At 32.4% G+C, this 27,168-nt stretch overlaps 1 protein-coding gene across 3 annotated transcripts in view; it reads left to right on the top strand.

Moving 5' to 3' along the window:
* Positions 1 to 27,168, top strand: part of Glra3 (glycine receptor alpha 3) — a 167,902-nt gene that overhangs the window by 102,342 nt on the left and 38,392 nt on the right. For all 3 annotated transcript variants that reach the window (XM_005325521.5, XM_013358706.4, XM_078030996.1), the window contains exons 5-7: positions 2,602 to 2,684; positions 23,736 to 23,873; positions 26,747 to 26,961. In XM_005325521.5, coding sequence (XP_005325578.2) covers positions 2,602 to 2,684; positions 23,736 to 23,873; positions 26,747 to 26,961 — 436 coding nt within the window. The remainder of the gene's footprint in view (positions 1 to 2,601; positions 2,685 to 23,735; positions 23,874 to 26,746; positions 26,962 to 27,168) is intronic.

Below are 27,168 nucleotides of genomic sequence, written 5' to 3'. Positions count from 1 at the left end.
TGACTAAGACCTCTAAAAGCATGGGCCCCCAAATAAACTTTTCTTCCTAAAATTGTTCTGGTTAGATCTTTCAGTCACAGCATTAAAAAAAAAAAAAGCGAAATAAAACACTATTAAAATATTTATTTTTATAAAAAGTTTATAAAGAAATCAAAAACATTTTTAAAATTCAACTAGTGGTTTAGATAGACAACATACTAGAGGCATGCTTTTTAAAAAATAGAGAATAATCAAATTTTAATGACGTCAATTGTTTGTCACAGATGACAGTCGTCTTTCTTAATATTACTACTTCTCGCAGCCAAGACTTTTTAAGGGGAAATAAGAAACACTATATCCTGTTTATCTGTCTTGTCTCAGAAAGAGAACTTGGTGTCCTCCTTACACAAGAAGACATTCATTTCCAAAACAGTAGAATATGAATAACTGCCTCTTGACTCAGTTTTCTTTTGATGTGGTCAGAACATATCTTTATTTACATGTAATGTTTTGATAAAGAAATTAAGTATCACACCCACCAAGTGGACACATTTCATCATTAGAGAAGCAACTGTATTATACCTTAAACAAAAAGAAAAGTCAATAAATAGATTTTTTTCAGGATATGATTTATGATAGGAGTTCTACAAACTGTTTTGCTTTGCCAAGCAATTCTTTTCAAGTGTTATTTTTTAATTTAGAATTACATAACGTCTCTCATTTTATGCCAAAAAAATAGCCAGGATATGAATTTGACATCACATGCATGATGAGAGAATGGAAAGGGTTCTGAGAAGGCCATTTATTTCCATACAAAAGGTCAGAGAATTCTGCAAGTTGATGTTTGAAATTGGCTGGTCAAGAGCCTTGAATATTTGGGAAATTAATCTGTGCACATTTCAAAATGTTCATGTGCATATTCCTCTAATAAACTCTTTCACTAGGCAGAGAACACTGTGTCCACTTCAGATTACAATATTCTCTTTTAACCAAGAATTTTGTAAATATACTCAGTTACTTACAAATTCCCTTAACCAAGCTACAGCAGGAGAAACACTGATTTTGAATATAAAACTCTGTAAATTATTTTAGTGTGTTAGGGACTGTGACTCAAATTACCAAATGATCCTCCTGGGACTCTTAAAAATTCACCAACTCCATGTCTGTCCATTTGTGTCACCCAAATTATGCTAATTGGGCCTAACTCACCAAGATATTCACTATACAAAATACATAATTATTATTTTATGCCTGTGGTCTCCATAAAAATGCCATTTTAGAGAGTGAAGTTATATATAGTAGAGTTACTAGTTATTTTTATTTAAAGCCTAAAAAGTACTTACATTTAATTTATTTATCTTTGTGCCCACAATTTAGAATTTGCAGGAGGAGCAACTGGAGGTGTCTAGGAGTAATGGAATATACTAATAACTGTTAATAACAGATATTTTACTAAATATCTTCTATATGTCAAGCACTTACCTAAGCACATTTCAAGTATCAATGCAGGTATTGCTCACAGTAACTCTTTGTAGTAGGTACCATTATTATTTTCATTTTAGAGATGAAAAAACTGCAATGTGAAGAAGTTGAATAACTATGTCTGTGAGCACAAAGTTTAAGTAAATTAAACCACCTAGGGTGCTCACTAATACCTGAATTTCAGTGAGAATATTTTTCAAAAAAGAGACTTCTTAGAGAGTTCTCAGAAAAGAACTTCATTTGTAGAATGCTGAGTTTGAATCTTGAACTCTCCCCACCCTCTCTCTCAAATCCAGGAAATATAAATTCTTAGTAAACCCAGAATATATTTCAGTAATATACTTTCCTAACCAAATGTATTCAAAATTCATTAATTACCTGGAATACCAACATAATAGTACTCTCTAAAAGGGCCAAGAGCTTTTATATTGGCAGAATGCTTACATATTTGTGTAAAGTACAATCAAAAGTTTGTTTGGTGAACTTAGAATAATATAACAGACACTAGCGGGCTATTTCCTAACCCTGTTAAAATCTAGTGAAATTCTCTAATGCCATAGCAGAGAACCTGATCTACTAACTAAATTTTCAAGTTCTCCAGATTCACTCTACTAAATACTTTTGGATATTCTCTGACAACTTCCATGATGTTTTTATAAAGATGACTGACAACTACCATATAGGGTTGCTTCTCTGAGTACCCCTTTTCCACACTTACAACTCCAATTCTCCTATTTCCCTCTTAAATATTCTGTTAATGTGATTTGGGGGGAAATGTACCTTTCAGCATTGGGTATTAATTTTACAGTGCCCATCCTCAAATTATTCCTTTTGGGGATCTCTCTGGAAGTCTAGACCTCTTCTATACATCTACACTCATTTCTAAACAAATTTAAAAATGAATAAATGTGATAGAGTTTTATAGCTACAACTATCATCCACTTCACTTGACCCCATCAAAAATCCAGATTTATGTACAGTGACATATTTTTTTCATAGCAAATAATATACCTAAACTGGAGAAAATTTCATCTGAATAGATGTTAGTAACTACCAAAGCAATATGTGTTTTCTGAATAACAGAATCTTAATATAAAGTCATAAATTTCCTTTAAAAATAATTACTCTGAATTCTTTCAGATTAACATTAACACTTTCCTGTCCAATGGATCTCAAAAATTTTCCAATGGATGTACAAACGTGTATAATGCAACTGGAAAGTTGTAAGTATGAAATATTCACTTATTCTGAATTTTTTAAAACACATATAAGCTTTTAATGGCTTATACAAATGATTATTTTATAATTTTCTGATCACACATTTACTAAATAGGTATGTAATTTTCCAATAGGTATTGAAATTAATGATAAACATCAATGCTTGCACTCTTTACTACAAAAGAAACAAATTGAGATTCTACAAATAACATTTTTCAACATTGAAAGAAAATATGTCTCTATACACATCATCAAAAATAAAACTAACAACAATCATTAAATACAAACTACCATTTATTTATTATATGCCTACTATAGGCCAAGCATTCTGTATATACACTCCTTATATTCATAACAAAGATGTTGTTATCACCATGTTTTCAAATGTGAAAATGGTCATTTTGAGTGAATATGTATTGTGCTTCAAGTCACAGTGTTGCTAACAGTAAACCATCTGGCTCAGAAGCTATGCTTCTTCCATCAACTAGTACTTACTATTGTTACGAAGCTGAATACACTTAGTGTGTTATCTCAAGAAAAAAACATTTCTAACACTTTATGTAAAATTTATCCAAGTTTTCAGGCACTTCTTTAAATTTCCTCTTTGAAAATGGATTCATATGCATCACTGATTAATGTTAATACAAGTGAAAATTGCAGGTGCATCCATTTCTCTAAACATATCTATATAATCAACCATGAATTAATTAATTTACAGTGTTTAATCCCACACACACAAAAATAAGTATGCAATATTTTTGTTAAGGCACTATCTTATTGGGGGGTAGGTATTTGTGACATCTTTTTTTGGCTGTTGTTCTAATTAGTTATTCATGACAGTAGAATGTGCTTTGACACATCATACACAAATGGAGTATAACTTCTACTTCTTCTGATTGTACATGATGTAGAATCATACCAGTAGTATAGTCATATATGCACAGAGAGTAATAATGTCTGATTCATTCTACTATCCTTCCTACTCGAATATGACATCTTTCTTGAAGACAATGTGAAGATTAATATAGACTTCAGATCTGAGGCAAGTCTTGTAGTGTGGTGGAGTTGTCACTAGATGGCGTCCCCACCTTGTGGGGTGAACATGACCTCAACTTCTCTCACCTAATGTTTTTGTTTGTTTAGGGTTTTTTTTTTTTTTTTTTTTTTTTTTTTTAAGGAAGCAGAAATACCTATTTCTTTAATAATAACTACTACTTTGAAATTTAAATGGCTTATTTGTGTAAGCACCTCTTAATACTAAGCATTGATGGATAAAATACTAAATGAGTTAAATAAAATTATCTAAAATTGGGAGAGCTACTTAGTAATATAAAGAGGAAGAGCAATGAACAATTCCTAATAGTGCAGACTTTGAACTGAACCATAGGGAATGGCAATATGAGGGATGGCTGTTTGTGTAGCTTGGTTGCAACTATAGGGTATAGAAGAAGAACACAAAACAAAACATGTACTGGCTCCCTGATTCTAAACCAAGGATGTTGGGTGCTAGTCAATAGGCAGTGAGGAACTATTCAAGAGTTAAGGAGCAACAAAATTAATTGGTTGATGCTATACCTCTTAAAGACTATTTTGCCAAAAACAAGAAGATTATTTAGAAAGTTTTTATATTATTCCAGCAAAAAGAATAAAAGGAGAGACAGAAGGGAATGATATGGGAAGTTAAAACCAGTTAATAGAGGTTGATACAAAGCACATGTAAAGATGCTGGTGCCTAAGTCAAAACTAAAGAGGTTAAACAAGTGGGATCAAATTAGAAACATTAACAAAGAACAGGAATATAGGATGAAATGTAAATGTTCATGAAAATATTAACAAATTTAATCTTAATGTATTCAAAGTTTGGGAAGTTTAGGTCTACCAAAAGCAGGAGGAGTTAGAACTGAATAGAAACTTTTTAAAGCCATATAAATAGTGTTTCAAAGAATCAGATAAAATTTATGAAGAAGGAATTGTAGCGTGGAAAGTAAAAACAGAAATGACTAGACCCTTAAAAGAAAAAGGATGTTTGGAAGAAATTCCAGAAGATGTCATAGATGATAAATTAAACACAATATTACTCAATCTTAAGAGAGGAAAAAAATGTGGAGATCAATTAAGAGTATCAAATGCTGCAAAAACTTATTATTAAGAGTATCAAATGCTGCAAAAAGAACCAGTGTTCCTGTTGAGAAAGACAAATGTGATAAGAATAATGAGGGTAAAAGTCAGATTCTAAATGGTTTTAAAAAAAAAGTGAGTTATGAGAAGTGAGCAGTGATTAAAATCTGTTATTCTATGAATGTTAATTATTAAAGAAAGATGAAAAGAGTACAATGCCTGAGGGCTAGGTAGGTCACTGTGCTTCTTTTTTAAAATAAGGAAAGCTTATTGGGGTTATTCTGCAGGACACAGTGCTGACATAAGAAGATCTTTCCTACATCTACCTTTCTTCGAACATTTCCAAGCAATATAAAGCTCAATATGAGAAAATGGAGTGAGCCTCCTTCCTACTTCTTTCTTGTTTCTTGATTCTTGATAAAAAATGAGTGGATATTCTCAAGTGGCTCTTTAATATTTCAATCATTAAACACTTCCTGCCCTCTTAGTAGAAATTAATTTAGCTCACAATAGAGACATCACTTAATAAACTCCTTTAGTAGATGCCAAGAAAACGCTGTAAGTCAAAGTAGAAGCCACTGAAGTCAAATTTTTAAAGGTTTTTTTTTTTTAATCCTTTAGGGTGATTACAGAGGTCTTTTTCTTTTTTAACAGAGACCTAAAACAACAAGTTAAAAGATTTTAAACAAGTTTTACATAGCAGAAAGTAGGTAAATGAGCTCAACCTATTGGAAAACAAGATTTGTAAGAAACTCAGTGCCCACTTTTCAGTGAAGTATGACTGCAAAAGAAAAGAAAAAAAACATGAATGCATGAAAAATAAGGAAAAAAGAAATACAATATAAAGGCAAAGGCCTGAATAGCCTACAATCATCCAACTTCCTTAAAGTCAATAAATGTATGTTAATGGTCAGGCCTGTTCTAAGTGGCCTAGGTAATTTTCCTTCATTTAAGCCTCAATTAAAATATATTTATTGAATATATAGTATATTCCCCATATATACTATATATATATATTGGGTAGAGTTAACAGGAGAAAAAAGTATTACATTAGAAATTGATGAAAAAACAAAAACAAGTATAAGTTAAGAATACCATGAAAGAATAAAAATAGAATAAAATTTTTGAGCCAGAACTAAATATATTAATTTATCAAAAGGAATGTGGGAAAGAAGAAAAACAAAACAAATAAAAACACAGCATATATAAACATTACAAAAACAAAAGTAGCCCTCAACATTACAAAAACTACAATAAGTATAAAAGTGTTAAATTCATCTAGAAAAAAACCAGATTCTTAAACTTCATGTTAATAAATATGAAGAGCAAATAATATGTTGTCAAATAAACAATTTTTTAAACTAACATGCAAAAATTTTGAAAAGCATGAATAAAAAATGCATATATGATAAATGCATCTAAAAGAAATTCAGGATAAGAATTTTAATATCAGAAAAAAATAAATTATAGGAAAAAATGAGACAAACATTTGAGTAACATGCTGGAGAAGAAATAAACAAATCAAAAGCTATAATAATTCTGCAAATATATGTATTTAACCATATTACTTCAAAATACAAAAACCTAAAGTAGTCAGAATTAAACTAAAAAAGATACATCAACAAAATACTTGAATGCACAAGTACAGAATATTTAAACAAAACAATTAAAATACTATACAAATATAGAAAGGAAGAACTCATTGTTTTGTTTTTAGCACACTGGAACAAAAAATAATTATTTTGAAGTCTGAAAAAACATTTCAAGAAATACCTATAAATTGATGAAGTCTTTTTATCACTAAATATTTTAAATTTGAACCTTGTTTTTGTGTGTGTGTGTACAATCATTGCTTGTGATAAGTGAAACTGAGAAAAACCTTAGAGAAGACATATTAGTTATTACTGGATCACTAACTTCCCTTTTTAAGATTAGGATGGATTCGTTTACTGAAATTCAGATTCTACTGCATGATCCTTTCTGGGTTTTTTGTTTATTTGTTTTTTAACTTTATGAGTTAGAATATAAGGCTATCTTTTCAAAATAACATATTTTCACTGATATCACAATTTTACTTATGAATACATTTTATTTATAAATGCATTTATAAGTTATTTTATGTTGACACAAAAGAAAGGACTAATCTATGAGTGAAGGAAACAGCTTTATTGTGATTCACACTGTGTCCCTAAGGAATTTACAGTGAAAATTGATATAACCAATAGGGCTAAGGAAAAAACTGAAGCTCAGCTTTATATTTATATCATAAGGAAAATCTCTAAGTGGGAAATTTTTTCTTAGTTGAATAAAATAAAAAGGACTTTTTTTTTTCCTTTTTGGTTACCAGGAATTGAATCCAGGCATACTTAACCACTGAGCAACATCCCCTCAGTCCCTTTTTTTGTGTGTGTTTCTTTGTTTTATTATGAGATAGGGACTTACTAAGTTGCTTAGAGCCTCACTAAGTTGCTGAAGCTAGCTTTGAACATTCCATCTTCCTGCTTCAGCCTCCCAAACTGCTGGGATTGTAGGCATGTGCCACCATGCCCAGCTAGGATTTTTTAATCATGGAATAATTGTATGTAATATAGTTATGCTGTTAATTGAATCATTGAAGACAAAGGATACAAACTGTCATCATATACACAAAGGATCTAATTCCATAGTTCATTTCAAAAGAGGAATAGAGATAGCTTATGAGGAAAATATCACCAATGTATAAAAAAGTTAAATTTTTTTAATTACTTGGGTTGGAGAAGAAAAAAAATTAAGAAGCATAATTCAGTACAAAAATACTGCTTTCTACTAATGGCTTAAATTCCTGAAATTGCCAAAAAAAAAAAGATTTTTAAAGGTCACCTTAAAAAATAGAAAACTTCTGAAATGTACTTTAATGGGATTTGGATATAAACATCTAAAGATAGATATGTTCTTGTGGCATTTTGGATAGAAATTTCTAGAGATGGATGGTTTTTACGATTTCTTTTTTCAGATTTATTTCAAAACCAGGCCTGTTATCAAACAGATTGTTTACTCTGGAATTTGTATTAAGCTTAGGTAAGGCAAAAGATAGGGTTGGTGTCAATTTTGCACAAATATTTCCTAATAATACTGCTATTATCCAAACTAATTTTAATAACTCAAAAGTTAGGACATTTTTCAAAATAATATGGTGCTTTTTGTTTGCTAGTCAAGAGATACAGATGGTACTAGTCTTCTGAGTATTTGTTACTCAAGCCTAAGTAGATATAATATTGTTTAGAAAGCAAAAGCCCTCTCAAAACAAAAATATTCACTGATGAACTAACTAGCTACTTATAAAATAAATTCCCATTTAAACATTAAATATTCTATCCTACTTTATATTAATTACCATTATATCTTAATATGTCAACATCTTTGTAGGTTAATTTTTTATTATCAGATATTCTAAACATGACAAATTTATAATTAAAAATTATGTGTTACCAATCTTATAATGATGTCATAGTAATTTTATATCCATTACATATATATTTGATTTATCCCAAATGCAACTTAATAGGTTTTAATTGCATTTCAAAGATTCATAAATAAGGTGTAAAGAGGTTAAGTTACTTTCCCAAGTCCTACAACTATGAAATGAACAGGGCAAACTCTTTGATTTAAAAGTTCATAATATACAACCATAAGTCATCTTTAAATGTATCTGATGAATTCCAAATATTTAAAAATTTTAACCATGATATTCTTATCTCTGCAAGTTAAACATATCTAGTACTTTCACTTGTTTTCCACATATGAAAAGACCAGAGTTTCCTCCTTTGCCTCCTTCCTTTCCTCTGGTTGTCAAATGTATTAAAACTGTCCTAAATCAAGACCTGCAAAGTAGGGGTCTTCCTCATGATGGCAGTCACAATCCTACTGTGACTATGCAGTCATACATTATAGGTTGCCACAAAACACTTGACTCAGATTACATGAACAGTCTGCCAAGTACTACAGCTAAACACTATGTCCTTCACTCCATGTTTGTTCAATTATTTCACTTAAATAAATGCCAAGAATTTTACCTTTCCCCCAGTTAAATATCATCGTGTTAGGTTTAGTCCATAATTCAACTTTGATGACCCCTGTTTGGGGTCAGAGAATTGGACAACATAAAATTACATAGTCTCAACTGGGGAAGCCTTAGAAAACTGCAAAAATGCCCTAGAGGTATTCTTCTTATTTTATTACAACTAAAAAAAAATAATAATAATTCCTATTTCATTCAGCCACAAATCACTTTAGCAGTCATCAATAACTGTTGATCATCAGGTAATTTTGAAATCCTTGTTCATACATGTAGTATCAAAACTCACCAAATGTTTTACTGAAAACACCTCATATAGCAGCATACTTGGTAATAAAATCATGACATAATATTAACATGGCATGGCTTTTTCTTTATGACCTTAATGGTGGTTCCTACTGATCACAATTTTACTTGCTCACAGATGAAATTTATTCTAGAATTGTGTGCATTTGGTGTTAAGCTCTTCTAATTCTAGTTTAATAGAATCTAGCTATGAATTATGCTTTAATATATTCTGTTTGAATTTCTTAACAGTTTTGCAATGCTTTATCACCCAACTGAGAGTCTATATTTCTTCAATAATCTAATTTACAAAATATCTCCATGTCCTGGAAATTTATTTTTCCTCAGAGAATATAGAGACAAACAGTTATTTTTTCTTTTGTCCTCTCCAAATGGTATTCTATCCCTTTGTTATTCATGTAGAACTGAATTATCGCTTTTTTTGTTGTTTGTATTTTCAATTTCAAAGTGGAAAAAGATAAATGTATGTCCTCAATGCATTAAGAGAATAATCTTTTGTTCTTGATATTCTGTTTATCCTGTTTAATATCAAAGGATATTTGTTTATTTCAACAATGTGATTTATTTCAACTAATGAAGCTCATATAATCCTAAAATGAGATAAAATTGTGTTCTTCCTTCTGCCTAAAATGTGTTTCCTGCAGATTTAACATACCTTGACCCTTAGCATCCTTCCACTAGGCCATTTCTGGCTGTCTTTTTACAATTAGCTCTCTGCACTCCTGCCCCTGCATCACTTCCTATCTCATTATCCTTCATATCACTATATGAAACCATTTTTAAAATTTTTCTGTTCACATTTTATTGCCTTCCCACTCCCATCCACTACATGCAAAGCAGTGAAACTGGCTTTCTTGATTATCACTAGACATCCTGGAGAAAACTAAGGTAACAATCTATCTTAACTACAATCAATAATATGGGTTTTTATTTTATGGGGAAGTTAATTTGGTCTGATTGTGATCATATTTAACCAAAGATTTCTTAAAGAGAACATCAAGTTGGCTGCCTAGAACAGTTCCCTCTTCACTCACAGGAACTGGGAAGAATCCTTGAGGCAAATTCAACGTATTTTCCCAGACTCTACTTTCAACTCATGTCATGATTTCACAATCTTCTGAACACTGTTGCTTGCTCATTTATCTCCTCCTTCAGAATTTTAGAATTTTTCTTTTTATTAATTTTATTATGAATTGTGGTAAATACATGTCAATCTATTCTGTGTTGCTACAAGAGAGTAACACAGACTGGGTAATTTCAGATGAACTAAAATGTATTGGCTCACAGTCCAAGGTCAAAGTGCTAGTATCTGTTAAGGGCCTTCTGACTACAGCAACCCATGGCACAGGCCAGATGGGCAGACACACAAAACAGGTCTGAAATCACCCTTTCTAATGGCAGTAATATGACCTATGAGGGTGGAGTCCCCATGGCCTGACCACCTCTTAAAATTTCCACCTCTGTAACACTATTACATGACAACTAAATTCAGCATGAGTTTTAGAAGGGACAACATTCAAACTAAAGTAATACATAAAATTATCATTTTTACTATTTTTAAATGTACAGCTCAGCAGTGTCAATTATATTCACAATATTGATTGCAACCAGTCTCCCAAGATTTTTCCTCTTGCAAAATTGAAACTGTATACCCAATATATATATTTCCCCATTTCTCTCTTCCTCCAGCCCCTACAACCACCCTTATACTTTTTGTTTCTATGAACTTAACTACTCTAGATTCTTAAAAGTAGAATCATACAATATTTGTCCTTTTTGACACACATGATGTCCTCAAAGTCTTTTTATGACTGAGCATGCTCTCTTCAAAGTTTATCCATGTTGTAGTATGTGTCTGAATTTTGTTTCTTTAATATTCCATTGTATGTACATACTACGATTTGTTTCTCCATTCATCATCCACAGACCCCTGGGTTGCTTCCACACTTTGGCTATTGTGAATAATACTGCTATAAACATGTACATAAAACACCTTTTCAAAACCATGTTCTCAATCCTTTTTAACATATAAAACTGCTTGTATAATAATTTGTTCTTTGTTAGTTTTTGAGGAATTCCTATATTCTTTTTCATAGCATAAAGATACATGGAATATGAGGGGGATACTTATCACACAACCAATAAGAACTTTATAATACATGAAAATACCAATTTATCTAGTCTTGTCAAAGTTAGTTAAACTATGGTTTGGGCATAGGAGAAAGTTATTTTTTCCTTCACAGCCCCTCACCTTAAAAAGCACTTCTTTATGAGTAAGGAATAAAGGTTTAGGACAGTCCCTTCCTATTTGCAAATTTCAAGATTGAGTATATTGTGAGATTTAATATAAGTAAAAAAAAAAGGGAAAACGTGAAAAAGTTTCTTTTTGTTTTGTCTCAGAAATTGATCATGTTATTTTTTTTCTCTGCAAAACTTTTAAATTTTATGTAGTTTCATGTATCTTTCCCTTTTGACTAATTACATGGATGGCAACCATGTGAGGTTCAGTAGATGTATTATAAGATTCAAAATCACCTGTAATTTAAACTATTACAATAATTTTTCCTATGATTCATCCATTTGCCTTTTTTCTTTCTTTTTTTTTCTTTTTTTTTGGGGTACTGAGGATTGAACTTTGGGGTGCTTTACCACTGAGCCACATCCTCAGGTCTATTTTCATTTTGAGACAGGGTCTCACAAAATTGCTTAGGTCCTCCAAAAATTGCTGAGCCTGGTCTCAAACTGGTAATCCTACTGCCTCAGCCTCCTGGGTCACTGGGATTACAAGCATGCACCACTGCACCCAGCTCCATTTGCTATTCTCTACTGCTTGGAACCGTTACCATTTTCTTTCTTCCTTAAATAATGCTCAAAATAATCCCGGTTCTCTCAGTCCTCATACTTTCTACCTACACCAAACCGCCTTTCCAGAGCATGCTTTCAAAATTTGAATAGTACTATCCCTAGAAATGACCCCAGTATATAATCACAATTATCTCTTAAACTATGAAGTGTACTGACAGCTGTTATACAAGAGAAAGCATTCGGGAAAATGTCTTAAGCCCTTAAACCTTTCATTAAGAAACTATATAAACTATGTAAATCCATTAATTTTCCAGAGACCTGGTTGTCTCTAAGACAACTGAACTGCATTCAATAACAGCAAAAGTTTAGGATTTCATAAAATATTTAAATATACAAGAAAATCTGATGTGTGAAATTAAGAACATAGCATCAAGAGACCATGGAATATCATAAAAAGGATCAAGAGGGAAAAAAAAACTCTAACCAGTAAAGAAAAACAATATGAACTATCTGCAGTTATAATCAAGAGAGAAACAAGTCTAGCTAGAAAATGAGAAAATAAAAATCTGGGGGGAAAAAAGTGGATAAAAATTTAGAGATAGTAATCTATTTTTTAACCACAAAGTATGGTTAATAGTTACATTAATAAATTAGTGAAATGAAACTTGGAAGTGTTTTAACACCATACTGAGGTCAAAATGCAGAAATTTTAAATTGTGATAGCACTAACTTTGGCTGCTTACTTTATGCCTGACCTGCTCTGGTGCAGCCATGTTCATAGATCCCTACCAATGGATTCTTATTGGTTGTGTGATAAGTATCCCCTTCATATTCCAGGGAATTTGTAAGTATCTATAGTGTTTAGTAAATGTTTCACCAAATTTATGAGCTCTCAAGACTTCCAAGTGGCCTGTTTCTTCACAACATACCCTACCTGTAGTCAAATTTGTTGATTTTTCTGAGGTCTGGGTGAGGGTAGAAAGAAAAATCCAGAAGCAGATGTGGATGAAGAAAGGGAGGATGGGAGGCAGGGAAAGAGACAGAAAAAGAGAGAAAGGGAGGGAATACAAGAGAAAGGAACAGAAGGGAAGGAAAGAGGAGGGAAGGAGAAGGGAGAGGAGGGAAAAAGGTTAAAGGAAGGAAGGAAGGAAGGAAGGAAGGAAGGAAGGAAGGAAGGAAGGAAGGAAGGAAGGAAGGAAGGAAGGAAGGAAGGAAGGAAGGAAAGAAGAAAGGAAGGAAGGAAGGGAGGAAGGGAGGGAGGAAGGAAAAACGCAGGCAGGCTGGCTGGCTTGCTTTACAAATTGCTAATACTTGGCAAGAACAAAGGAGATTCATACTATTTATAGTCGCCATGTCTGCTACAAAACTGTAGATTTAAAATAACAATTAAAATGTATGAATCCATAAATATGAGGGTTTTCTGGAATAGGTCTTTATATATAAATATGATACAAATACACTATCAGTAGAAATTAGAGTATTTTCTAGAAATGTTGATTTTTTTCCTCCTCTGTCAAACAATAATCCCACAAAATTTCCCAGCATAGCTACTTTGAAATTGATTGAATCCATCTGTATGCAATCCTTGTTATATAGAGAGCATGGGCCTTCTGTGAAACTGAGGCAGCACAGAGGCCCCCTTCAAACCTTAATTCTTGCAATCATGCTAGAAACATTTGAGACATATCACTCAGAGTAAAAGGCATGAGTTTATTAGAGGGATAGGAAAGGAAAAAAGGAACAATCAAGGGAGAGAGTAAGTCCTCTCAGAGAGGACAATATAGCACTCCTCTCCTATTCTCTAGGGTTTTGTTTTTTGTTTTGTTTTGTTTTTTTTGCTGTTGTTGTTGTTTGTTCCTTTGTTGGGTGGGAGGTGTTTCTATGGAAGTTTTGAAAGAGTCTCACCAAGGTACACCTCTTGACTTGTAGCAGCAGGATGACATCAGACTTTCAAGTCCCCACTGTCCATGACATCTCCAGGTCACTATGGCACATGCTCCAGTTCTTATTGGAATCTGTTCTTACAGATTTCTGGTTAGGGTGAATTATCCTTATCTTCCTGTATTCTTCTTGTCTGAAAAAGGATCACAAAATTTCCCCACTTCAGGGTAACTTGTGTTTTCTTGTTGGCATTTCAGGCCTGCACATCTCCTGAGATAACAGGTAGTTTTCTGAGGAATATAACATATCCTGTCACCTTAACCCAGGCAGGGCTGCAGGTATTTTGGTTTTTTTATTTTTTAGAAAGAGAAAGCATGTGAGAGAAAGTAGTGGGCCCATTTTATAGAATTATTCCTTTAACCTCACATTCCCATCACTAAATCTGTTCCCTGTCAGGACAGAGAAAATGTTAAAATCTCCCCTGCTTGTCATTAACTTGCTTTTTTGTGATTAAATCTCCCCCTCAATCTAATTACAATCACTGCTTCTATCATCTCATAAGAAATGAGCCATATGTTATACTGTGGTTGCAAAAAGTCTCCATGCCCATAATTAGGTTGTCATATTTACTTGAAATCAGCATATAATTATAACTTTATGAATTAGAACACCCAGGCAAAATTATCCTAAGAATGTAGGTTATAATATAATTGAATCATTTAACAAATAATCTGTTAACTATTTAACAAGTTTATTCTTTAATGTCAGCATAATTTGAGTACAGTTTTGAACTTCAGGTTAACTTGTGATGAGCAATTTAAGATTGGCATACTTCAAATAGTAAGGCTTTTGAATATATTTCCAAAAGGAGATAACATTTAAAAACAAACTGACAGGAAGCATTTTCTTTTAAAGTAATTCTCACAATAATATATTAAGGTTCTTACAAACTTCTTTTTTCAGAGTCATCACAGATTTTGCTGTGTAACTTTTTTTTTTTTTTTGGTACCAGGATTGAACCCAGCACTTAATCACTGAGCCACATCTCCAGCCCTTTTTTATTTTTTTGAGACAGAGTCTCCCTAAGTTGCTTAGGGCCTCACTAAATTGCTGAAAATGGCTCTCAACTTGCAATACTCATGCCTCAGCAGCATCCAGGGCCACTGGGATTACGGATGTGCACTACTGTGCCCAGCTGTAACTTGATAATTTGAGGTGAAACAGAATTATATAGAGCTGCTTACTTCTAATTATTCAGATATTTTTTCTGTACAAATACATTTTTCATTTTAGTTATCAATGATATTACAGGATTTTGTTGCAAGTAAATCACCAGTTATCTTTTGCCTTGTTGGAAATATTATTTTTAAAGTTTGTTATGATAAATTTATAAAAAAGTAAACACAGCTTTTACATCTGAGAGAAGCAATATGATTTTACTTATACAGCAAATTATAATAATAATTCCTTTTTTAAAGAGAAAGAGAAGAGAGAGAGAGAATTTTTAATATTTATTTTTCAGTTTTCAGTGGACACAACATCTTTATTTTATTTTATGTGGTGCTGAAGATCGAACCCAGCACTGTGCATGCCAGGCAAGCGCGTTACCGCTTGTGCCACATCCCCAGCCCTGATATAATAATAATTCTTAATACCATATAAATTTCTGCCAAGGTTAAACAGTATCAGCTTTTATTACACTGTGTAGTAAATGTGAAATCAATATTTGAAATATTAAATATAAATATTTGAAGTCTGTCCATTACCATACTGATTTCCTTCTCTTCAACCACTAATGAACTTACTTCACTGATAAAAATTTTGTGATGTTTCACCTTAAAAAGTAATTGTACTAAATTTTTATAATTTTATTATCTGATTTTTAAGTAAGTCAATCATATTAAAATTTGAATTCCACAGCATAATTGGGGTAAAAGTTTAAGGATATCAAGATGGTGGAGGCAGGTTAAAAAAAAAAAAAAAAAAACAATGCCAGCTGAAATACAAGACAGAGAGTGGAGTCACCACGGCCCTGTTTGGGATGAATGATATTACCATGAGCACTCCTATCAATGCCACTGGGTTTATTGCCATGGCACCCCCATCATAGGTTTTGTATTCTAATCAGGCAAAAACCAAGTAACTAATGGAAAATCTATTCCAATTAGGTGAAAATAAAGTAACCAGTGGGAACAAATGGTCAAGGTATTTAATTAGGTCTGTGAAAAGAGGACAGAGGCACAACTCAGGGTACAAAAGACAAAACTCACTCAGACATGGGGCTTTGCTCAGCTCACTCCACTCTACAGTGTTACTTTTGTTTTCAGTAACTCTATTACTCTGTATGTCTTGCTCAATTCTTTGTGATGCCAACCAGGACCCCCCCAACCGGATACTCCACTGTTATCATTATGAATACTATTTCATGACATTGTCAAATGCACTCAGAAATGACAATCTGAAGTGGATCTTCTTGCTAGTACTATGTAGGACTTCCTTCTCTATGATTATTCTGGTTCTGCATTCTTACTAATGAGTAGTGATACTGAAACATCAGACATTAAAACCTCAAGAGAATTACAGTGACTTTTTATTCTCTACTCGCAACATTATAAACTTATAGATATTGACGAACTGCCTTGGCTAACCGAATCTCTTTGTTATGATTTGGGACCTGTGAAATGGAATATTTCATAAACTGGAGTAGATCTAAACCTTCAAACTTCTGGGAGGCAGACATGAAATTATTTCTCACAATCTGAATTAACTCCAAAGAGGTGTTCTGGCAGAGTCCTCTCATAGTCTTTCCTACTGTGGATATGCAAAAAACCATAACATCTTTTCCACATTAAAATGAGATCATAGTCAGGTCCTTTGATAATTTTAATTGAGATTTCTCACAGAAAGTTAAATATTGTATTTTCTATTTGTATCAATCTTTGGAGAAATGCGCAAAGATATTGGTATGATTGTCACTTAAAGAGAGTATTAAGGAGTCACAAGTTATATTATCACCATTATCCCAAGGGAAGGCTTAAATCTGATATCTACTCAAGTATCTGCAGTCTTTAAAGGGAAATTTAATGCAAGTACTTGTAAGACAACAGTTATAGGTTAGTTATACCAGCATGTTTTAGAGAAAGTGTAATTACTAAAAAGATACTTAAATTAGCAGACCTATAATTTAAATGAAACCACATTTAACAGCCTGAGTTATGGTAAAAAAAATCAAATTAAATGCATAAATTATAAATAAAAAAGGTTTTAATTAAATACATTCTGACATAACAGTTGTTCCTTGTCAGGTCAATAAGAGTTACTTGAGCAATATTTCTCCTAGCAATACTCAGCATGTCAGCAATACTCAGCCAAGAGTGAGCATTTCTTTCCTTTTGTTTTTTAAATTCCAGCTGTTGATTAAGAACATAAGCATCTGCAAACTGGGTCAAACTAGAAATGAATCTTGCCCTCTCTCAACTCCCCTTCTCTTATTCCTAATAATATTTAAGACAGCAGGCCAAAAATTATTCCTATCTACTTTAGTTTAAATATGAACATATAATTTATTTTAAATCTCTAAGTTCATTCTGAACTTGAAATTGCCAAACCATTTTCCAAAATGAGTATGTCATTTTTGCATTCCCACCAGCAATGAATGAGAGTTCTGTTTTTCTACATCCTCACTTGCATCTGTTGTCAATGTTTTGAATTTTGATTCTAACAGGTATATAGTAGCATATCATTGTTGTCTTAATTTTTAGTTAGTTAACATCATATGATAAGATTTTTTTTAACGATCATACACTTAGATCTCCTGAGTTCTACAGATGATTCCCACTACTAATATCTTATGTTTAATTAAAGAATGGATGTGGTAGCACATGACTATAATCTCAGCTACTCAGGAGGCTGTCTGAAGCAGTAGGATTGCAAGTTAGAGGTTAGCCCCATCAATATACAGAGATTTGTCTTAAAAAAAAAAAGTACTGGGGAGGTAGTTCAGCATTAAGTGCACTTCCCTGGCATGCACAAGGCCCTGGGTACAATCCTTAGTCCTGAAACAAACAAACTCAAAAAAAAAATTTTTTTAAAGAAACTATTTTGTTATCTAATGACATGGAGGAGGGTAAAAAATTGGAAATTTGCATCCTCTTTCTACAGGGTTGTAAAGAACCCCTCCCTTGTAAACTTATACTCCATTCTTAACTATTATAAACTTCTATAGCATATTAATTGCTTATTTTTAAAAATTGTGCTTCAAATTATGAGTAATTACTTAAATATATATCATGACTATGTTTCTAAGATATCTGCATGAAAAAAATTGTACATAATTCTAAAAATTAAAATTAAAACCACTTTCACTGCCCCAGTCATTAAGCCTGTTGCGAATAACATAGATTGTGTGGTGTCTTTAACCAAAGACTATCAGGCTGTAGTTGCTAGATTTTTCTTTTTTCCTATATTCATATCATGCCACTAGCAGAACCTGAACACTGGCTCATTCTTCCACTTCCCTGTCTAGATTAGCAACAGAGCCATCCTGCAAGAAGAAAATTGTCCAAAGTCCTTTTTTTTATCTCTCAAGATTATATTTACATCTTTTATTCCAGCCTCACAAATCAAACTGCTAAGTTCCATCTGATCTTCTACCACTGTACTGTACAATGTGCAATTAACACTATTATTAAATGTTTACCCCTATATACATCTCTAAGTTTTATCTTTGATTTCTTTGACCAGTTTTTCTGTTTACATAACAGTACTGAATGTTTCTTGTTTTGTTTTATAGTGCATTTTAATTATATTTATAAGGCTATCTTTAATCATATCATAATTTGAATTCATTTATTTTAATTAACCCAATGATTGTGTGTCTCTTTTGCTATTTCTTGCAAATGATCTCCCAGATCCTGCTTGAGAGGATATGATTCTCAAACCTATATCTCCAATCCTGACCTCACTTTCAGTATACAGGCCCATGGTTTCAATTATTTTCAACATATAGTCAATGTTAAATTTGTTAGCATCAATACCCACATCTCCTGCTAGCATTTTAAATTTAGTGTAGCCCAAAATAAAATCGTATCTCTCTCTCTCCCCTCCCCCCCATCTCTCTCTCTCTCTCTCTCTCACACACACACACACACACACACACACACACTTGCTCTTGCAACATCATTACATCATTAGAGGCTGCCAGGTAAGCTAAAGGGTCAATTTACTTACTCCTTCTCTTTCTCCCTTTCTGTATTCTAATTCAAATATTAAAGTACCTGCTACATGCCACGTATTACTTTAGGTGTGGGAAAACATACCAAGGATTAAAACTGAATAAGAGAATATATTTCTTTTGCAAAGTTTAAATTCTAGGAGGAATGGTAGAAAAACAGTATAAAAACCTGGTGAATATATACATCGTCAGTGAAGGATAAAGTACAATAGAAAAAATAAAGAAGCAAAGGGTATTGTAGACTAATGGAAGGAAAGGTATTTTATTAGAGGATCGGAGAAAGCTACCCTAAAGGTATAAGAAATGAGATATAAGCAGAGTGTGCCACTGTTATTGTAGGTAGTGTAGATTAAAAATTGAAATTTTCTTTTTCTTCTCTGTAAATATGTATCTAATTAAATGACAAATTAATAAAATGATCTACTAAAATTTTAGCTCTGATTTATATTCCTGGTGGACTACCACAGAAGAATAAGAGGATTTTTGGTTTGTTGTACCTTCTTAATAGGTAATTAAAACTTTAGTCTCCAAAGGTTGTAGTTTCTTAAAGATTAGCAGCAATGTGACATTGGAAACCATATCAATGAACTCTCTGTATTCTTTTAAATTAAAATCCATTTATCTGCTTTGCCCTGAGAACAGATCTTTTTATCTATGCATGACTTTTTAACATAATGTTTTAACTATTTGGAAACTATTAGTTTAATATATTACTCTAATCTTCCAAACAATTGACACATTTTACTGTACAATTTCAAAAGAACACAATCATGAATGTCACTATAGATGTCACCAAAACATCTCTTAAGTACTGAGAAGCTATTAAACTTATACTGTGAAAACAATTTAACCAAAATTGTAATTTGGCTTGAAAAGCTAAAAATCTAATATTAACAGCAAATACAGCCAGTTTTTGTTCCCTTTAAAATGGTAGGCTTAGTTTCTTCACATTCAAGAAATTTTCTGCCAACTACCTAGGCATAATAAACACAGTGTTCCAGTTTTTCAAATGAAAATGCTGTTTCGTTAAAAGACAAACAAAAGTAGTTCACCTTGTAACAATCACAATTCACATTTTTACATAAGGATCAAACTTAATAAAACTTGTTATTACTTAATCATGTTAGAAATAATGAGGTGCCTCAAGAAATTAAATATATGGGTTGGCAAGGCAAAATTGTGCTTTTGCCAAAGGGTATGTTCCCAAACAGAATCTGGTGAGCAAGCACAACTGGGAAGGCAATTTGCCAATATTTATCCTTAACAAGATAGAGCCTCTTGCTCCCGATAGGAAGAACTCAGAGGTAAAATCTATGCAATGAGCTAATTTTAAATTGGGGATGGGCATGGACAGCTACAGTTGTGATTGGATACTTGTCAGAAAATTAAAAATGGCACCACTTTGGTCATATGATTCCCTAAATTTAAAATGACTCCATTCCAATTACATGATTACCTAGTTTTAAGATGGCTCCATTTTGACCACATAATTCAGTAGCATAAGATGGCTCCATTATACTCACGAAACTTAAATTATAGTAATCATGCCTATGTTGCATTACAGGATTAAGGTTGATAGAAAATATAAATCTTACACAATAATAAAGGACATTCTGAGAGAAAAGTAACATGATTTTACTATAAGATATTCACTGCTTCTTCAAGGATCAAGGGCATTCTTAAATGAAAGCAGCATTGTTTTACCTGAAGATAGGCCAGTAAAGAATAACTACCAGCATAGTCTGAGGCCACTGCCTTTATTTGTGATAAGCACTAGAACTTTTACCCACCATTGTTTTTCAATGTCAGGATAAATATCAAAGCAATAAAAGGCAAACAATATCATACTATAACTATGATAGTGCTTTTGATCCTGTGGATTCCATGGAAGGATTATGCTAGAGTAATATTTCTAAAGCATAGTTTTTGTGATGTCGCCCTTACTCAGAAGATCCCACTTTCCCATTACTGTCCACAGGGAATTTTACAAATCAAACTTTCCAATCCAGATTTTAAACTTCACAACTCTACGTTTATTTATTTCTTCATTTAATATGCTCTTGTGTGCAAACTGGTTCTAGATGAATGAAGCTAATACTATTTTCTTTTGTTAACCTTGGGAATTTTCAATTTCTTTCAAATCAATTTTCTTTTTCTTTTGCTTGAAGTGTTCCACGTTCTCATTTTCTTTATATACAGATATTGCCTTGTTTTCAAGGTACAACTCAAATGAAGCATGCCTTACATAACAGTAGGTACTCAATAAATGCTTTTTGGAGAAACAAGTAGAGTCATTCGTTTATATGTTTCATCACAGCTAAAATATGAAATTGTTGGCTCAAGTTAGAGTTAATGTCTTTTTTTCACTAATAAATTGTTTTTCATTTTGAATTTTAGTATAGTACAAGGCAATTCAATTCATGACCCCAACTCATGATCTCATTAGCCAATCTGCTCCTCTTAAGATTCTTAGACTTTCATAAAGATCTGTCAAAGAAAAGTATAAGGACACTAAAACACTTTGAAATTCATAGAAAAAAATGATTCTTTAAAGTTTTGTTTCAAGGTTTATTGAGACAATAATGCCATTTATTTAGTTTGCCTTTAACACCCAGTAAGCAAACTCAGAAGAACTTCCCATAAACTTGGCAAACTCATTATTTTTTTCTTCTGGTTTCAAAATTAAATATTTTATGGATTATAATAAAGTAGAACAGTATGATTATAAAATTCATATTCCTAAACTGTTTAGTGTGGTTGATGATTGAAGATAAAAGAAAGTTATATATGCTATCTAAAAACTGTATTATAGACTACTTAGAGCTTGTTCTTTGAGGGAAATTCAGAGAGCTAGTTTCTTTTACAGAAGACCTTGATACAAATTTAGAATATCAAAACAAAATGAAGTTTCAGCTCTGTTTTTTTATCCATCTGTATAAAATTGTAACAAAATCTCACATATTTTGTCTGTAGTGGCTAAATGTGTGACAGAATACCATGCAAGTCTTAATCTGGCAGCAGAGAAGAACTGATGCCTATTTATCTCTAGATCATAGAGAAGTGTGCATCTCTATTTTCTTTCTAGGTCAAATGGTATCTATAATGAACATATTAATTAAAGAACTTATGAATAAAAGCAAAAGCCTTCTTTTTTATACCAAAGCAGTAACTGCAGGGTTCACTAAAATTTTTTTGTGTGTGTGTGTGTAAGCAAGTCAGGTAATAAGTTCTTGTTGTGCTAAAGTACAACAGTCAAGAAAATAGTTCTGCTCTGGAACAAAAATTCATACATGTCCCCTGTAGTCTGGATGACTTTACAAACTGTACCAAGTAGTGCTTGTTTCATAATAAGCCATCACACTGATAGTACTATTACTCAAAAAAAAAAAAAAAAAACCTTCAGTAGCAGAATCCCAGACATTCTGAAGGGGTCTGATAAAGGATGCTCTTGCAACATCATTAGAGGCTGCCAGTTAAGCTCAAGGGTCAAGTGGGAATGGCAGAATTATTACCACCACAGCTAGAACAGATCCAGCTGTCTGGAACGCTTCTGCCCAGGTATTGGGGAGGATAGAGAGTGATCACTTCTCTTCCCTGCTCATTACTCTTTTCTGCCTAACCTACTCCACACCAGTTGTTTCTAATTACTCGCACAGCCTCTTTCCTATAATACAAGGTTCCTTCCAATAAAATTTTGTTTGGCATAAGTTCCCTATATGTAGCTTCTTAGAGGTTTCACTTCCTTTGTCTGACCACCTCATTTAGTTCAGAGACCACACATGCTTCCTCTCTCTCCTCCATGGCGGTTGTGCTTCAAGGAACTCACTTACTAGATTAAACAATCCTACCTCACAAATCACAGTCACTTTTGGGTTCTTATTCCAGTAACCTTCAAGCATAAATTTCCATAATTTCACTCTCATGGGGAAGAAAAAAAATGAAGTTCTGCTTTTCTTAGATACTCTCATTTAGAGATATGAATTTTTAGTTTTCTAAAAGTTGTTGACTTATTACAAAATCCATTACTTAATTCTATCCTGAACTGATAGCATGTACAAGAAATTCCTCCTCCACAAACTACTCCATGTGAAATTTTTAGTACTATTATCTTCCCCTAAACAGAAGACATCTCTATTTAAACTAATATTTTGTCCATGTTATAACTTGGAATAGAGAAATAGATACTGTATGCTAAAATAGCTAATGATTAAATTAAGAGAGCCATCAGGCAGTAGTACTTTCCCCACAGATGTTTCAGTTGGTCACATTCTAGCCAGTGACAATTTCAGTTTTTGTTGAAAAAAATAGGGTTTTTTCAACAAAAACTGAAATAATGTGAAAGAAGTTAAGTGGAAAACTAATGAAATTGAACCAAATGAAAATTATTCAATTTAGCAGCTGCCCATCTCAAGGAAAGCATCTGTCCCTTAAATATTCTACCTGTTAGGTAATATTTTTATTAGTCTACTTCATTTTTTTACATTATTTGGTTGAGTGTTCCATAAGAATACTCTTGTTAAATGTAACCAGGTAGTACATAGTTCAATTGATAAGATGAAAGTGATCTTTTCATCCTATGTGACTACACAAGTAATTATTAATTTCTCTTCTTTGAAAATCCTTTTTTGGCTCTTAATATTTTTATTATGTTTTGACTAGTTGGGTATACAATGAATGATCTTATTTTTGAATGGCAAGATGAAGCACCTGTACAAGTGGCCGAAGGACTAACTTTGCCCCAGTTTCTGTTGAAAGAAGAAAAAGATTTACGATACTGCACTAAACATTACAATACAGGTAGGGATTGAGTGCTCTTTACAATTATTATTTGTGATTTTATTATATTCAGATGTCTCTTAATTTTAATGCTAGTTTATTTCCTGTTTATAGCTCAATGTTTTAACAGTCATAAGCAGAATATAGAACATTTGAAATTTATTGATGCTTTGACTCATTACATATGGTTATATAATTGATTTGTATGCGTCCAAAAACCTGCTTGGTATCTAATTATATTTAAGTACTTATTTATGAAAAGTACATACTTTCATAGTAATATTCTTAAAATATTCCCTGAATTTCTGTGTGAAGAAAAAAAAACTGTTTTTCTTTTACCTTTTGGGGTAGTAAACACTGTCTCTGCTAACAAAATAAAAGCACTTTCTTTCTTTAAAAAGTTTATTTGCCTACACTTCCCCACTGGTCACATTTTAATACATTTCAAGTCATTTTTATCTAAGTACTTACTACTCACACTGATGAGAATCTTCTGCCTCTGAGGGTAGACAGAAAATATTGATACCAACAGCAAGGACAAAGAGCCTCATTGTGTAATATGTAATTTTATGAAAACTGTTCACTTAACTAGTATAGGCTATCCATGAAATACCTATTCTAACCGTATAACCTCCATCTAAAAATGTATCTAATGGCTGACAACTGAAGAATCTCTCCAATGTAGTGCATGCATGGCCTCCCGCTAGCATCAGCTGCTGCTCTTAACATTTCATTACAGTGAAATACGATTCATCTTGGCATCAGCATTTCCCAAAACCATTATCTGATCTTTTACTATACAAAGTTCCTAGTCTCTCTTATCTCAACAAATTCATAGTACCTGATCAAAGTCACTACTGTTTTGTTTTTTTTTAACTCAGATATCTAAATTTTTAGGGAGCTCCAAGATAACAACCCAACACAAAGATAAAAGGTAAGAAAGTCAATAGCAATGTCCTTACTCAGCTTTCTAGGGACAGTTGTAAACTTTAGGAAAATGCCAAGAAATCTGTAAAGTGGAGGTACGGTGCTGTTTGGGTTTCTTAGGAGAGCCCAAATAAGCTGTTACAAATATGGGAGCTTACATAACAGAAATATATTCTCTCATAGTTGTGGAGGCTAGAAGTCTAAAATCAAGATATCAGCAGGGTGATGCTTTCTCTGAGAGCTCTAGGGAAGAATCCTTTCCTCCCCTCTCCTAGATTCTTATTCCTGACAATCCTGGGTAATCCTTGGATTGTTGATGAATCACTTTAGTCTCTACCTCCATAGACACATGGCATTATCTCTGTATCTTTGTGTCCCAAATTCCCTCTTTTTATAAGGATATCAGAAATTTTGGATTAGAAATTAGAGATCATCCTAATCCAGATAAACCTCCTTTTTCTTTTGGTCATCAAGTATTAAACCCAGGGACACTGAACCACTGAGCAACATCCCTAGCCCTTTTATTTATTTATTTATTTATTTTTAAATTTTGAGACAGGGTCTTGCTTAAGTGCTGAGGCTGGCTTTGAACTTGAGATTCTCCTGTCTCAGCCTCCTGAGCCACTGGGATTACAGCTGTTTACTACCATATCCAGCCAGAAAAAAAAAAAAAACATTTTAAACTTGATTATATCTGCAAATACTTTATTTCCAAATAAAGCCACTGTCACAGGTTCCAGGTGGACATGAATTTTCGGAAGATAAATTCAACCCAGAACAAGAAATTAAGTTATAAACAAACTCAGGATGATTTTTAATGATACAGGGTCTCAAGACCCTTTCTTAGCAAAAAGTACATTTACATACTTTATACAGTTACTTACCAAGCTAATAGAGATTAGAAGAAAAAACTTACATTTATGAATATCTACTATAAGCGCATAATTGGATAGGTGTTTCCTCAAATGATATAGAAGTCTCACAGTTTTATATTCAGGAGATTAAAGCACAATAAACTGTTCAAAATGATATAGAAAATTAAAGCATCTGGTAGTGTCCTCAATTAAGTGTGTGATTAATTTGCCTCAGATGCTAACTAAACTCTACATTATATTATTCCTACAATGAACAGGATTCATCTATTAATTATTTTCAAAGAGTAGGCTCAGATACCACATATTTCCTTTATATTCCTTAAGTAAATGCCAAAGAAAGACAGAAACTAGGTTTTTGTAAGAGCCATATTTATAAATACCCTATCTTCTAAAAACTGAAACACTAAATTTAAAAATTATTTCATATACAAATGAATTGCACAAACCCTGAAGTTTTGCTCAGTTTTGTTTTCATTATCCAAAAATTTATATATGTATAAATTTATACATATAAATTTATACACATATTTATAAACAATGGTCTATATATTTATTTTTCTTCCCAGCAATGCTGATAAAATGCTTTTTTAATAAAATCATATTAAGGTTTTTTTCCTTGACTATCATATGACATTTAGAGAAACTCTACAAAGTATCAAAATGGTAATTATTAATTATTCCATGAGATTACTTAGTCGATTATGTAACAGTGATATCATGAACAAACAGTGAGAAAATATCTTTATATGGTAAATGTACATTTCTCTGTCTACTTAAAAATAAATTACTAGAATCAGGTCAAAAAATAGATATTTGACTACTCTGGCAAGTATGAAGTGCTATTCAAATGTGAAGCAATAAGTTTACATACACTTTCTTGAAAGACTATATGTACACTCTTGTTACACTGCTTCTAGATGCTAACAGAAAATTTTCAGAAACCAATGTGAATATGTGATATCAGGTCTCTCTTCACTGTAGTGGAAAAATTTAGGACAAAATATAAAGAAAATAAAATAGTGATATTTGATGACATAACAAAGACCTATTTTTTTTTTTACTAATTGCTGCATTTATTTTATAACCAATTAGGAAAGTTTACATGTATAGAAGTACGATTCCATCTGGAACGACAAATGGGATACTATCTCATTCAGATGTACATTCCCAGTCTCCTGATTGTTATTCTATCCTGGGTTTCATTCTGGATCAATATGGATGCAGCTCCAGCCAGGGTAGCTCTGGGAATAACAACTGTACTTACTATGACTACACAGAGTTCTGGATCACGAGCTTCCTTACCAAAGGTAAGTGCACTGAAGGTACATTCACATATTCCACATATGGTTATAAGGATATCATTGTCATATTTGTGAGATATTTTTCAAAGGCCATTTATCATTCATTACTGATTTCTCAAGTAATATTACCAAAGCAGAAAACTTGTAAGACACAGAAATAGATAAAAGAAAATATTCTATAAACTAGTGATTTCTGCTACTTACAATTTTATT

This window comes from Ictidomys tridecemlineatus, chromosome 14 (genome assembly GCF_052094955.1).
Source record: "Ictidomys tridecemlineatus isolate mIctTri1 chromosome 14, mIctTri1.hap1, whole genome shotgun sequence".
Taxonomy (NCBI): Eukaryota; Metazoa; Chordata; class Mammalia; order Rodentia; family Sciuridae; genus Ictidomys; species Ictidomys tridecemlineatus.
Note: the sequence above shows the minus strand (reverse complement) of the source record. Positions and strands in the feature narration are given on the sequence as shown.